The sequence below is a fragment of the Medicago sativa genome, chromosome 8 (genome assembly GCF_051527215.1).
Source record: "Medicago sativa cultivar Bolivia chromosome 8, Bolivia_mono, whole genome shotgun sequence".
In the NCBI taxonomy this organism is placed as follows: Eukaryota; Viridiplantae; Streptophyta; class Magnoliopsida; order Fabales; family Fabaceae; genus Medicago; species Medicago sativa.
In genome coordinates, this window is record NC_140756.1 from 50,857,807 (window position 1) to 50,874,361 (window position 16,555).

Below are 16,555 nucleotides of genomic sequence, written 5' to 3' on the forward strand. Positions count from 1 at the left end.
ACTACTAAACATGTTGGCATTTAACATCACCCCTTTCATATGATCTAGATTAAATAAATGAGAGGCAGACCGAGAAATTTGGGTTTGTTTTGCGTTTGAGAAATTTGGGTTTCTTTTATTTTTATTTTAATATAAAATAGTTCATAAATGGGGTTAACCCATTTAATATGTATTGCGGTTAAAATCATTCTTCCCGTTGTAGTTTTTAAGTCGGGTGGATAGCATCCTATTTAAAATCTCTACGAGCTAGTAAGTGTTTTTTGTACTAGTGATTACAAAGTCAATTTCTTTTTTTAACAAAATTACACGCTCACCGCACCATTGTTGCAACCAAAAAAAAAAATTTCTTTTTTTAACAAAATTACAAAGTCAATTTTCAACAATCAACTCAAAAAAAAAAAATATTACTCTCGTAAATAAAATGAAATAAAAATATTCTATATATTTAGACCATATCAGGCTATTTGACTACAAAATCATCATGTTACTGTTCACACTAGTAATTGAGGAAATTCTGATCGACTATAAACGAGAGGCATAAAAAATTGCATCCACTTAAATCAACTTAAAACTTCCACCTTTACAAGCCAAACCAAACAATAACTAGTGATCACCACCACTAGTTAAGAAGATATTCCTCTGCATTGTTTCTACACTTTCGATATGGGACTGCTAAACTACAGTATTGGTAAACAAGTCTCTTCCTTCCTAGTTCTACTTACTCGTATTTTATATGTGCAAATCAGTCCCTCCATGTGCAAAACTTCAGTTTCTATTTTCTATCATTGCTTCAATTGGTTGGAGAAAAGAATATCTCATTACAAGGAACGAACAGCTGGAACAAAGGAACAGTTTGAGTGTGTCTTCTGATTCTATTTTGTAAGTATAATATGTCTCATTTTTTAGATTACATATAGATTACACTTGGGAAGTAATTTAATTATTTAGGTTAAACAATCATTAAAGACCCTTTGGTTTGGAGGGCTTAGCATTGTAGGTGTGTATTGCTTTCTAGTGTTTATAGTTTATAGTGGTTATAGCTTTTCAAATATGCTATATTTGCAACAAAAAGTAAAAAGGTGTGGTGTTAGGATTGATGGTATTATAGGGAGGTTTACTAATGGCTTAGAACGGAACAAAAAGGCGTTTTTGAGGATGTTACTATCATTATTATTATGGTTGCTACTTGTTTTTTTTACATGATTTGGTTCCCTTGGTTTATATTCCACATGATTAGGTGTATTTATTTGTAATCTCCGGTTGATGTTGTTTGTGGCCAAGATGAATAATGAAGGGTTGAGTTCAGGAAAATTTGAAAATGAGAACCACTATAGTAATTTAATTATTTAGTGTTTATTGAGTCAAATCGGGCTAGAGCTTTACATGGTGTAATTCAGTTTATGATGTTGTTTATTTATGTTATGGTTTTGTGGCATGAATGCAAGTCCTACACCAAAGATCAGACCTGTATGGTTCCAATAAAAATTATCCATCTCACTTGTCCCTTTTGAATTGTTAACATCATCATCTTCTCTGATAGGGGCATTCTACCTGTTAATATATATAAATACATTTTGTGGCATCTTTTATATATACTCTATGATAGAATTTGAAATTTGTTTTAGGTTAATCTTAGCAAGGCTGCTGCTGATACGATTAGGAGAGCTGTCCATAAATAGTGTCAGGGTTCTTACTGATGCCATAATGAGACCCATATTGAGGTTCGAGACCATTCGTGGGATGGACACGTTTGAAGTAAGACTTAATTTATTAATGGTGATTTGGTGGATTTTTTGTGTGTGTAGACTTACCTTCTCGTATGAAAGCAAATCTCGTCTAACAGTGATCTTCTGCTGACAACCCACTCCACTGGATCAGCAACTGATATCGTCTTCCTTGCTTGGAACACAGAAAACGGTTACCTAGAACAGTCGGGGTTCAAGATTAATCCTCGTCTGCTGAAGAAAAGAGCAGACGAATCTGAGTAGGCGCAGTTCCATGATACAGCTTGAGCTTCATAATGTGAAATACCGGGTGAATCCAAGCATCCGGCGGTAAGAAAAGTTTATAGGCTACAAGGCCAAGGGCGCGCATGACCAGATAAAAAAAAATTGAAGTATGATTGCCTTCTCTTGCTTAAGAAAATATCATTACACTTTATTCCAGCAAGATGATATGAGGTAGATTTTATGCTCAAAACATTATTAATTTTGAGAGCATTAGTTAGCAACTACAATTTTCGATATCATACGATACGATTCAATAAGGTGATACATCATGTATCAGGGTCAACACTGCCCTTCCTCCAGATGATCCAAATCATATAGGATCTACAACTTCCACTCCTACAATGAAATGATTCTGAGGCAACCATTTGTATGAATTCTAAAGCAAACCACTGATACAATATGAGCTAATTCTGCATTTTTTTTCCATTTAGGTATGAAGCTTAAGCAAAATACTATAAAATTTATTTATCAATAATAAATTAATATTGTTCGGACGATTATTTTGTCCATATGCAAGTACTAATAGGGCATGATGCCACCACTTTTCTCAGCAACATTCCCTCATTTAGAATAATAAATTGAAGATTTGTATAATTTTGTTTCTTGGTCAATTCTTTTTCATTACTCTCCTCACTAGTATAAGACATGTCTTGAATGTTCACTATGACTGTGTTATCTACTATCGTTTTTTTTAGGCTTAAATATGGTATTGATCCCCGCAAAATAGGTCAGTTTTGGTTTTAGTCCCCGCAAATTTTTTTTATAGTTTTTGGTCCCCGCAAAATAGGCCAGTTTTGGTTTTAGTCCCTGCAAAATTTTTGTTTTTGGAAATAGTCCACGACCCCGGCAAAAATATTAAAAAATTCTGGAAAAATGAAAAATTAATAAAAAAATTGAAAAAAAAATATTAAAAAATTCTGGAAAAATGAAAAATTAATAAAAAAATTTAAAAATTCTGGAAAAATGAAAAATTAATAAAAAAATTGAAAAAAATATTAAAAAATTCTGGAAAATTGAAAAATTAATAAATATTAAAAAAATATTAAAAAATTCTGCAAAAATGGAAAATTAATAAAAAAATTGAAAAAAATATTAAAAAATCTGGAAAAATGAAAAACTAAAAAAAAAATTGAAAAAAATATTAAAAAATTCTGGAAAATTGAAAAATTAATAAAAATTAAAAAAATAAGGAAAAAAATTTAAAAATTCTGGAAAAATTAATAAAAATAAAAAATGATTAAAAAAATAAAATAATCTAATAAAATGAAAAATAATGATAAATTCTGAAAAAAATAAAAAGATTAAAAAATTCTGAAAAAATAAAATTTCGAAATTTTCTGAAAAAAATTAAAATTCTGGAAAAATGAAATTTTCGAAATTTTAATTAAAATTTTCGAAATTTTAATAAAAATTATGGAAAATTTCATTAGTATATATGTCGAGCTTAAGTTTTTTCAGTGTATTTATTTCCAAAAAAATTTCCGGGAATTTTGTGTATTTATAAACGGAGAATAAGGGAAAAAATATGTGTATTTATAAACCGAGCTTAGGTTTTTTGTGTATTTTTCGAAATTTCGAAATTTTCATTAGTATTTTTTCCAGGAATTTTTGTGTATTTATAAACCGGGAACTTTTGTGTATTTATAAATCGAGAATAAGGGAATTTGGAATATATACTAATCAAAATTTCGAAAAATACTAATGAAAATTTCAAAAATTTCATTTTTTTAAAAATGATTAATCTTTTTTAATTTTTTTCGAAAATTTCGAAATTTTTTAGATATTTTCCAGAATTTTTTCAGAATTTTTATTTTTCATTAAAATTTTATTTAGAATTTTTTCAGAATTTAGCATTATTTTTCATTTTATTAGATTATTTTATTTTTTAATCGTTTTTTATTTTTATTAAGTTTTCCAGAATTTTTAATTTTTTTAGTATTTTTTTAAATTTTTTTCTCATTTTTATTAATTTTTCAATTTTTTATTAATTTTTCATTTTTCCAGAATTTTTTAATTTTTATTAATTTTTTTATTAATTTTTCAATTTTCCAGAATTTTTCAATTTTTTTATTAATTTTTCATTTTTCCAGATTTTTTTTATTTTTTAAATTTTTTATTAATTTTTCAATTTTCCAGAATTTTTTAATATTTTTTAATTAATTTTTCATTTTTCCTGATTTTTTTAATTTTTTTATTAATTTTTCATTTTTCGAGAATTTTTGTAGGGACCAAAAACTATAAAAAAAAATTTGCAGGGACTAAAACCAAAACTGACCTATTTTTGCGGGGATCAAAAACTATAAAAAAATTTTGCGAGGACTAAAACCAAAACCGACCTATTTTGCGGGGACAAAAAACTATAAAAAAATTTTGCGGGGACTAAAACCAAAACTGGCCTATTTTGCGGGGACCAATACCATATTTAAGCCTTTTTTTTATAACTCAGTTTTAGGAATAACACCCCATTTTGAACGAGAGAGCTTTTCAATTGTTCTTTAGTGAGAGATCTAATGGTGATGTCTCTTTTGTGGCAGGATGTAGCTCTTAGGACTATATGGAAACTTAATTCACTTTCTGTAGGAATAAAAATTCTTTGATAATCAATCATATCATTTTTTATATAAATGATTGAACCAATTGAGTATTTTAGAGTTGTTAGTGAACGTTCTCAGCTTAAATTGTTAGTTGTAAATCTGAATTTTTAATCCGAGTCCGACCTTTCTTTAAAAAAAAACTAATTTAATATAGGCAAGCAATGGGCGGAGGTGGGGGTGAATTTTACCTTCCACATCCCAATCTTTCCCCCTTTTAAAAGGTGCAAAAGATATAAAATCAAAAAAAAAAAAAATTAAGTTGGTTTAATTATAAGGGTCTTGCTAACCATTGCCCTTAAGGATTCCATTATAAGAAATTTTGTCTTGGAAATACAATTGTTTACTTTTTCTTAATAATAATTGCACCACTTTTTGATGCAAACTTCTTTATTTTAGTACTTTAACCAATGTCTCAAGGACAATGGTTAACATTCTCCTAATTATATATAGTCATTGTTGTGCATCATGTTGGACTTTACAAACATTTATTTAAAAATACAATCACTTGTAAAACCCAACATCGATCACAACAATGACATGTTATAAAACAGTTAAATCTTGGGAACATCAACAATATAAGGATGGGTCCCCAACTATGAGTTATTTATAGGCAAACTTTCTTGTCTGTTTTAACACATACTTGACGTGGAACTTGTTGTAGTATACTACATGCCTAAAGAGAAAACCAAAGTTTCAAGTGTAAACTCATGCAAAAGATTTCTAGAGAAGAAGAAACTCCAATATCTAAAGGAAATACTAATCCAATTCCAAATCCAACAAGCTGCAGAAGGTCCATCTCTCTCACACACATTTATTTCACTTGTCTGTTTTCACAATTGATTATGTCAAGAAAAATTAACCATATTATGTCATGAATGTAAAATATATAATTCAACCAGTCTCTTGTCTACATGAATCTCTCAGCCAAATCTCAATGACATCAAGAACAATGTCATCTTCAAATTTAAATAAACTGTTACTGTTACTCAATCTAGATTCTAGATTGTAATCCTTCCTCTTGTCTACATGAATATTTCAGCCAAATCTCAATGACATGAAGAACAATTGTTCTTACAATTGACTCAGTTATCAAGAAAAATTAACAGTTACTAAATTGCATTTCTTTCTCAGTGTTTAGTTCCGTATGATTGTTGTAGTTCATGAGCATAATATATAATTCAACCAGTCTCCTATTTTGCAAGTCATCAATTTCTTACCGACTGTATGTCTCATGCTCACTTATGTCAAACCTGAATTTGGCAGTTAAATCTAAATGACACGGACAACTTTGCCATCTTCAAATATAAATCAATTTTGTTTAATGTCTTTTCTTCTTCATAATGGAACAAACAAATTAGGTTGTCGGTGTTGCTGACAACAAATTAGAACAGCATGTCAAAAATATACGTTCATATGGTTGTTGATATTTTTGAGTATATGAAACATCATCATTCTGCACCTATAGAAGGAGAAATGTTGTTGTTTTTTTGGATTTCCAAACTGTTAAATTTGAATTTCCAAATTCTATCATCTACCGAAGTTGTTACTAGGTTGAGTCACGACCGAGTCGCTCTCTTTAAGACGTTTCGTGGCACTACCCAAAGTTGTGCAAGGTAGACTATCAACCACGCCGCCTCTAGGATAAAACAAGCCCAGCTACAACTGTTCGATTAACTACCGCACCGTAGAAAAATCGTTCGAGAATTACACCCTCAAAATATGGCTCAATCGTTTAATCGAAGCCACTCGATACGGTACGTAACCGCTCTATTCGAAACCGTTCAAATTAATATGGTATTATTACCATTCTATTATGGTGCCGAGACCACTCAAATATGGTGTTACCACCATTCTAACTTCTCCAAAACATGAATATGGCACTACGACCACTCAAATATGGTGATACCACCATTTCTCCTTAAAATTATTAAAATAATATATATACCGTTAAGATCATTCTTTAATATGATCTTAATAGTACTCTATATTCCGAAGAATCGTATATTATCGAAGGGAATATGAACTTAAGACCAAGGGACTATGGTCTTAAGAACACTCTTAATACCGAAGGGACGGAAAGGAGTAGAAGCGAGAAGAAGCTTGTTAAAAACAAGTCGGAGGGAGAAGAGAGGAAAAAACACGGAAGCATCGGCTGTGAATTTTCGGTGCAAAGAATCAAATGGGGTGAGCTCTCCTTTTATAGGAGAGTTTGTAACAAAAAACGAGTGACTTGGGGATTAAGTCTCGCTTAATCCTTAAGCAAACGCGTTTTGTTTCTTAATTGGATATATCCGGAAGTTTCGGATATGCTTTTGGATCGGGTCGGATCGTAACAAAATTATTTGTTACGCGTAGCGCTTACGGATAATGATTAAATTAATTAATTAATTAATTTAACATTTTCAAGTGACAAAAAAATATATATCAATTTTTTTTTAAGCGTTCACCCGTTCACAAAATTGGGTACCCCAAGTGCACACCCTTGGAGGTCACTTTTCCCATATATAAACACTTACTAGTTGGGGTGACCCTTCAATGTGGGACATTTTTAAGTCACACCCACACACTAGTTTTTTCATAGTGTTTTTCTTTCCAATTTTCTTCACTAGAATTAACTAGTGTTCCAACAATCCCCCACTTGACTTCAAAATGGTTTCGAGAAATAACGTAAAACGTTTCCATAAGATTTGCTAATATACAAAGGTGTCGCCAACAACTTGAACCTTAGCATAGTGGAAGGTATTCTGATTTAACAAGAGTTGCTTACAGCATTGAACTCTATCTCGGACATAGAATCCACACACAAACCTTTTCATAGGTGTATTCTAAAAGCCCGTGCGTTTTAAGGCCCCGCACGTGTATCCCGGCTTTAACGAATGCTCTAGGAATTTTGCCTCGAAATTCCATAGGACTAAGCCTAAGTTCCACATTCGTATAGGTGAGTCTATCAAGGGTACTCCCGTAGCCGTGTACCCCACTCAACATAGAGTATAGATCTCATTAAGAGTTACTATTACCTCATCCTTCTTTATTTGCGGGATCATGCTTTCTATATTCTTTCTCTCATAGCATGTTCTACCACTTCATGACTTGTTTTTACCCATTGAACCTATTTCTTGGGATCTCCAGTCATGTAGGTCGGGTTACCATCACTTGTGGGCTATAGGCATTAGTCCCATCCTACCGGATGTTTCTTGGACTTTCTCTCTATTAAGTCCTTTCGTCAAAGGATCGCCTAAGTTTTCATTCGTACGTACAAAATCAACTCCAACCGCTCCATTTAGAGATACACTTTCTAATCGTGCTATGTTTTCGCCTTATCTGTCGTCTCTTACCATTGTAATAACGATTCTTAATCTTTGCAATAGCCGCGGTACTATCACAATGAATTAACACAAAATAGGTAACGGTTTTTTCCATAGAGGGATCTCGGCTAGCAAGGATCTTAGCCAACTTGCTTCTTCACTAGTTTTATCTAGTGTTCTCATCTCAGAATTCATTCCATAGTGGACTGAGTCAATATCATTTGTTTTAACAAACAACTCCTCTAGTGATGCTCAATGTGCAAACACTAGTCGCTAAATATTCATCCGAAAGATGTTCAATTTATATCTTGTACCATTTAAGTACAATATGTTACTCCTAGTGAAGTAATCTTAGAGTCATAGTCTTCTTAAGACACCTCATGACTCTTTCTATAGCATGGCAATGCTTCCCATCCGTCTACTAGTAAACTTGCATAAGAGTTTCACGATATCGACAATGTCGGATCTAATACATTCGGTGGTATACCTAAGTGCTGCCAATGATGCTCGTATATTCTGTTTTTCTAATTCCATCTCAAGTGTTCTTACACTTGGATCATAATATGTGATTGCAAGTTTACGGTGAAATAATTACATTTCTTTAAGATTTTCTCAACTTTGTGAGATTTATCAAAAAAGTTATCTTTTCGATCTAGTAATCTTGAAACCAAGAATTACTTCAATTTTTTTTTTTGTTTAGGTCTTTCTTATCAATGTTGTTGATAAACAATGATTTCACATAATTCATAACATGAATCTTTAAATCAAATATGAGCAAGTCGTCTTCATAGAGACATATGATCGTGCAAATATTATTTGTCACTTTCATTCACTTTATACTCATTCGATAACATTAGAATGTCAAATTTTTCATGCCATTCCTCAGAGTTTATTTTAGACCATTCAAATAATTATCTAACTTACAGACCTTGTTTTCTTGTCCATGAATTGCAAAATTTTTCAGGTTGTTCCATATAGACTTGTTCTTCTAGTTCACCATAAAAAGGCAACTTTCACATCCATTTGGAGTACTATCGAGTTATAAATGGCGGCTAAAGGGACTAGTACTCTTATGGATATGATTTTCGTGATCGATGAATGAATGTCGAAGAAGTCTATATTTTTCTCTTTGTCTAAAACCTTTGACTACAAGGAAAGCCTTGTATTCATCAACCGTACCATCAGGTTTTAGTTCCTTTTTTTCAAAAATCCAAATACAACCGATTGGTTTTGCAACTATGAGACAAGTCAACTAAGTTTCATGTTTTGTTAGACTCTAGAAAATCCATTTCATCGTTTATTGTTTCTTGCCATAATTCAAAGCATCCAATGAGGATATAACTTCTTTAAGGCTTAATGAATCTTCTTCCAATGTATAAACCAAGTTCATACTCTTTAGCAATTTTAGCTTTCTTACCTCCTTGAGGTTCTATAACATCTCGTATGATGTTTTCATAACTATTTCTTAATTTTTAAAAGGGAAATTTATTTTGCCCCCACTAATGTCGTGCTCCCATTAGAGCCCCCACTAGTGCCCCCACTATTCTTTAGTTAAAAGGGGTAAATATTTACATAGAATTCGACATCTTTGAAATTCTATGATCACTTTAACATTTAGGTCATAAAACCTATATGTTTCGTTATTTATCGCATACCCGATGAATACATATTCATAGGCTCTACTAGTGAGTTCAACTCTCTTGGGGTCCGGGATCTTAATATAGTCCGGACAATCCCAAGTTCGAAAAATAAGACAAGTTGGATTGTCTTTTCTTCAAAAATTTCTCAATTAGAATTTTTGTTCTTAGACTTGGGTACTCTATAAATTTCAATTTTCGTTATAAAAAATTGAACATTCAAGCATATCAATTTTATTTTTCCAAAGTTCACAATATCAATAAATATGATAAAAATATTATTTTATCATTTCTAATTTATGTGTCATCAAATTAGCACATATCATTATGTTTAGAGATTCATATCCTCTAAATTCTAATTTATATGAACTTTTGATTCATATATCTTGACTGCAATAAATAAAATTGTTTAATTATATAACTTCGGAATTAAGTCCAAGTTACTCAAGTTTAAAAATTAAACACTTGTTCGTGATCAATTTTGATATGTCAAATATTAAAATCACACAACTAATAACATAGAAGGAGAATTTAATTTTTAACATACCATCATGTGCAATCTTTTTCCACAAGAGTGCATGGTACACAAGTCTCTCTTTAAGTCCGAGTCAACTCGCCTTATTCAATAGAAATCGAAATTCGTATTCTTTCTTAAACATAAATAGAATTTCACAATTCCATTTATTTTCCTTATTGCATATTTACAAGTTTGGATTATGTAAAGCGATCGATGCATATGTTTATCAATTCTTGTTAAAGATTTGAAAATCAGTACGTGATATCAATGTTTAACAAAACACTTTTAGAATTCACCATAACAAAATAACGGCTTTGCATTATTTTATTTTACGCTCCAAACAATTTTTATGTTTTGTAACAAACTAAACTTGTTTGGTTCTGTAGCAAATAATTTGTTTTGTAACAAATTATTGTTTTCATCAAATAAATTTTTAGTAACTAATAATTTGTTTTGTAACAAATTATTGTTTTTATCAAATAAATTTTTAGTAACTAATAATTTGTTTTGTAACAAATTATTGTTTTCATCAAATAAATTTATTTACAAGTTTGGATTATGTAAAGCGATCGATGCATATGTTTATCAATTCTTGTTAAAGATTTGAAAATCGTACGTGATATCAATGTTTAACAAAACACTTTTAGAATTCACCATAACAAAATAACGGCTTTGCATTATTTTATTTTCTCGCTCCAAACAATTTTTATGTTTTGTAACAAACTAAACTTGTTTGGTTCGTAGCAAATAATTTGTTTTGTAACAAATTATTGTTTTCATCAAATAAATTTTTAGTAACTAATAATTTGTTTTGTAACAAATTATTGTTTTTATCAAATAAATTTTTAGTAACTAATAATTTGTTTTGTAACAAATTATTGTTTTCATCAAATAAATTTTTAGTGTTGTTGATTGAAACAACAATCACTTCATCGTTTCATTCGAAAGATGTAAATCTATAGCTTGATTTATCCTTAATGTATTTAGGGACAACTTAACCTCAATAAGTAACTTCTCCGGTAGACATAGCATATCGAAACGTCTTAAAATTGTTGTTTTTTTGGATTTCCAAACTCGTTAAATTTGAATTTCCAAATTCTATCATCTACCGAAGTTGTTACTAGGTTGAGTCACGACCAGGTCGCTCTCTTTAAGACGTTTCGTGGCACTACCCAAAGTTGTGCAAGGTAGACTATCAACCACGCCGCCTCTAGGATAAAACAAGCCCGGCTACAACTGTTCGATTAACTACCGCATCTGTAGAAAAATCGTTCGAGAATTACACCCTCAAAATATGGCTCAATCGTTTAATCGAAGCCACTCGATACGGTACGTAACCGCTCTATTCGAAACCGTTCAAATTAATATGGTATTATTACCATTCTATTATGGTGCCGAGACCACTCAAATATGGTGTTACCACCATTCTAACTTCTCCAAAACATGAATATGGCACTACGACCACTCAAATATGGTGATACCACCATTTCTCCTTAAAATTATTAAAATAATATATATACCGTTAAGATCATTCTTTAATATGATCTTAATAGTACTCTATATTCCGAAGAATCGTATATTATCGAAGGGAATATGAACTTAAGACCAAGGGACTATGGTCTTAAGAACACTCTTAATACCGAAGGGACAGAAAGGAGTAGAAGCGAAGAAACTTGTTAAAAACAAGTCGGAGGGAGAAGAGAGGAAAAAACACGGAAGCATCGACTGTGAATTTTCGGTGCAAAGAATCAAATGGGGCGAGCTCTCCTTTTATAGGGAGAGTTTGTAACAAAAAACGAGTGACTTGGGGATTAAGTCTCGCTTAATCCTTAAGCAAACGCGTTTTGATTCTTAATTGGATATATCCGGAAGTTTCGGATATGCTTTTGGATCGGGTCGGATCGTAACAAATTTATTTGTTACGCGTAGCGCTTACGGATAATGATTAAATTAATTAATTAATTAATTTAACATTTTCAAGTGACAAAAAAATATATATCAATTTTTTTTTAAGCGTTCACCCGTTCACAAAATTGGGTACCCCAAGGGCATACCCTTGGAGATCACTTTTCCCATATATAAACACTTACTAGTTGGGGTGACCCTTCAATGTGGGACATTTTTAAGTCACACCCACACACTAGTTTTTTCATAGTGTTTTTCTTTCCAATTTTCTTCACTAGAATTAACTAGTGTTCCAACAAATGTCCATTAATATAAGCTTCCCTCTATAATACCATCAAACCTATCACCACAGTCCCTTTTTGTTGCAATATAGCATAGAAACTGAAGTTTTGCACATGGAGGGACTGATTTGCACATGTAAAATTCGAGTAAGGAGAACTAGGAAGGAAGAGACGTGTATACTATCACTGTAGTTAGCAGTCCCACATCGAAAGTCTATAAACAGTGGAGAGGATTATCTACTTATAAATTAAACTGCAGTGTACACCATTTACCATTAAATAAAATAAACAATTTGGGCACCCAATTGTAGTGGTGATACTGATCACTGGTTATTTTTCGGCTTGTAAAGGTGGAAATTTTAAGTTGATTATTTGAGATGATGCATTTTTTTATGCCTCTCGTTTATAGTCAGATTAAATTTTCCATCTCAAGAAGTCTGAATAATAACATGTGATTTTGTAGTCGATTAGCCTAATTTGGTCTAAATATAAGACCAGCCCATTTTCCTTAAAAAAAAAAAAGACCATCCCATTTATCTTTACCGTTTTTTTAATTTCATTTTATTTGCATAATTAATATATTTTTGGGTTGATTGTTGAAGTTGACTTTGTAATATTCGTAAAAGAGATATTTTTGCATGAACTCTCATCAAACATATCATTCTTACACTCAATCAATAAAAAAATGACACATGTTATTAACTTTAAAAAAAGTGTGATTTTAATTAAGGAAATGGAAACATAAATGGTGGTGGGTGGTTCTTATCGGTTAAAGAAAGTGGAAAAAGGAGAGAGAAATATTAAAAATAATGAGAAAAAAATTCTGATATTAATTCTTTTTATTATTTTAATGATGTGTTAGATTTTTAATTGGTTGAGGGTAATAATGATATGTTGGGTAAGATTTCACGTAAAAATTTCTCTTAGGGAAATCTGAAAAATTAACATACTATATATAAAGAAAATTATCTTTTTCATCACTTTTGGGCTGAATTTTTCTTTCAAAAAATACCATTAATTTTCAATACAAATGTTAAAACAAATGTAACAAACAATATGAATAAATAATGTTTTCTTTTTTTCTTTTATCATTTAAAAAGTGTAACAAAATTAGAGGAGTATATTTATATTTACTTTTTCTATAATAAAATTGTTGTTGGTATCATTAAAAAAAGAATTTAGATTTTTATTATATTGTATTATTGTCGATGTCGTTGAAATAAATAATCATGGATAGTTTGATTTTTTATAACTTGAAAGCAACAAACATTTATATTTTTTTAGTTTTAATCAAAATCAAAATTTCTTAAAAAAACACCGTTCATAATTTTCAAACGTTAGCACAATAAAAAGAGCGAAAGACAGCAAGTGAGTGCTCGTCTTTTCGCTAGTTTTGTATAAAGGAAACACATATTCTAAATGTGTAATTTTAGTTTTTTATTATTTTTAACCCGATATTATGTAACACCCATACTAAACGTATCTAAAAAGTTTAGCATGTGCATTATCTTTAAGTACCGGATACATTAAAAATCTACAACATAAATTCTCCGAATGAATATCTTATACAACAATACACGTTCGTACAATCTAGAATACAATACCACTTGCCAAAACATAGATAATAAATCCTTAAAATCCATAACATCCGGCGGCGGGTACGAACGAGCACTTGCCGATTATTCATCCGACTACAAGCTTGCTAAATCCCGCTATACCACCGCTAATCCGAAACAATAAGGATTGTGATGAGACATAATGTCTCAGTGAGTTCTACCTAATCCTAGGCTATAGGTAACCTCGGGGAAACCTAGGGTCACCACGTGTCTACAATACAACCCGTCGGTTGATTATACGTGTGTGGACTAGCTTACCTAGACGGTCGTGCATACTAGATCCGTCGTAGGTTCTTTTGTATCTTAGCTCATAGGTCTTGTCTTGCTTTACATGTCATGACGGACGAGGGAACCTAGAACCGTTATGTCGAGATACGATAAACGCATCCGTACCTAAACATAAATCATTCATGACATGATCCTAGACCGGACGATCGAGGAAACCTAAGATCATCTTCGGTATAACTTCTTGGTCTTATCTTGATTCCTAACTTATACATAACTTGCATCTTATCATTTCATGTTTATTCATTAAGTTAGCGGTTAGCATTATTAGAATCAAATATGTGATATCTGTGGTAATTTTTTAGATAATTTTTATTTCAAAAGTTATTTCATTTTTTTTTGTTGTGTTAAGTGATTTGAGTACGTGAAACTATTTTTTTTAGTGAAAAATGTTTATAGCATTTCATTAGTAATCAAAGTTTCAATACAATTGGGTATATGAAAATAAATAGTGGGACTAGCGAGAAATGTGGCTTCCCCGCGAGAGTGTGAGCCACCACATTAACTTGTTGCCGAACAAACCGCACCCGAGAGTTGGTAAACTTGGACGAGAGCAAAGACCGGGAAGCCGTGATGATGTTGCCAAATTCAGTTATGTCTTCCCGACCCGAGTAAAGAGCGTCTTTTGTGGTTTTGGAGTCAACTCCAAAATCAATATTATCTAAGTGCATACCACTCGCCCATTGAAGCGCATGGTAAAGGCCTAAAGCTTCACCTATATCAACCGGATATACACCAATAAAGGTGAATGTTCTAGCCAAAACAATGACTCCATCTTTGTCACGAATGCAAATGCCTACGCCTGTTTTGTTACATTGACCGGAGAACGCCGCATCAACGTTGCATTTCATACGGCCATGCTCGGGAGGCCGTCACCGCGGCCGGAACAACATTTGCCCACTGAACAACACTAGCAATAGTGCTAACAACTGCTGGTTGAAAGACAGCGGGAACAACGGTTGTAGATATCGGTGCTAACAACCGTTGGTTGCGTACTGCGCAGAGCAACAGACGAGACTTGCAGAAGGCCATTTGCAAGATGGCAAGCCGTCAATCAAGGATCAGGCTCTTTCCACCACTATTTCACAAGTTTCTATGACGTCTTCCCACATATTTAAGTTCCCGTGCTTCCAAAGACTCGAAAATATGGCATCCGGCCATTGAGAAAGTGTGGCGAGATAAAGAATGTAACAATGCAAAAATTGCCTCAATGGCTGAAGGTGACGATGCCATTACACCTTGAATCTCATGCCATAAACCTGCCATAAACCATACTTGAACCTGCAAAAGAGCTCTAAGGAAATACATGAGATAAATCCTCATGATTAGAGTCACAACTTACCCACCGAGTGGGACATTGAAAACCTTTATCCAACAACCGAACACGAGTTGCCCCGACACATACGCCAAATCAGATTTTTAACTTTTGGGGGAATTTTAAGCTTCCAAATGCTAGTCTAATATCACAGTTTGTAAAGGTGGGACAAATCTACTAACTCATTGACACACAACCGGTAAGCACTACGCACCGAATAACGCCCGTTCTTCTCGGCCTTCCAAAGTAATGTGTCATGAGGAACCTGCTCAAAGAGAGGGGTGTTAAGAATGATTTCCTCATTAAGAAGCCATAACTCATTTAAAATGGGAATATGATTCCCGTGACCAATGCTCCAACGCACTCCTCCACGAACTACGAAGTGAGCCCGGAGAATGCTACACCACACATAGCTCGGATTATGGACAATAGTATCCGTGAGGTAGGAATAATTAGGGAAATATCATGCCTTGATTATTCGAGACACAAGGGAATCTCGATTCAGTATGAAACTTCCAACCTTGCTTGCCCAACATAGCTAAATTAAAAGCCGACAAGTCCTTACAACTCATGCCTCCTTGAGTGGTATGCATCGACAACTTCTCCCAACTTAACCAATTGATGCCGGGATGTGAAGTATGATCGTGACCCCACCAAACGCAGTTCATCATTTTTTCAATGGAATTAATTAAATTAGAGCACGACTCGGAATATACTCATACCGTAAGAGGGAATAGCTTGCAAAACGTACTTTATCATAACCTCGCGTCCTGCCTTCGACAAACATTTGCTACTCCACGAATTAATTCTTTGCCACACCCCGTCTTTAATGTATGCAAAAGTTACATTTCGATCCCTACCAATCATAGAAGGCAAGCCTAAATATTTACCGGTCCCAAGAACCGCACGAACGCCCAAAATATGCGTAATAGAATTCTTTTGAATTTTCACGACATTCGACTATAAAAAATCTCGGATTTTGGCAACCGATAGATTGACCCGACGCTGCTTCATACTTTAACAAGATGTCGTTCATTCTTTGAGCTTGCTCCTCTTCCGCTCTAAAAAATAGAAAATAATCATCGGCAAAA

The 16,555-nt window shown here is 32.5% G+C and overlaps 1 protein-coding gene and 1 long non-coding RNA gene across 2 annotated transcripts; one reads left to right on the forward strand and one right to left on the reverse strand.

Moving 5' to 3' along the window:
• Positions 1-633: 633 nt before the first annotated feature.
• On the forward strand, positions 634-2,525 carry LOC146899369 (uncharacterized). Its single transcript, XR_015022579.1, has 3 exons — positions 634-879; positions 1,626-1,755; positions 1,879-2,525. It is a non-coding gene; the product is annotated as an uncharacterized LOC146899369 (long non-coding RNA).
• Positions 2,526-14,562: 12,037 nt separating this feature from the next.
• On the reverse strand, positions 14,563-15,000 carry LOC146899370 (uncharacterized). The gene has a single exon (XM_085736755.1). The coding sequence runs from the start codon at positions 14,998-15,000 to the stop codon at positions 14,563-14,565; it is 438 nt and encodes a 145-aa protein (XP_085592881.1).
• Between the last annotated feature and the right edge of the window lie 1,555 nt (positions 15,001-16,555).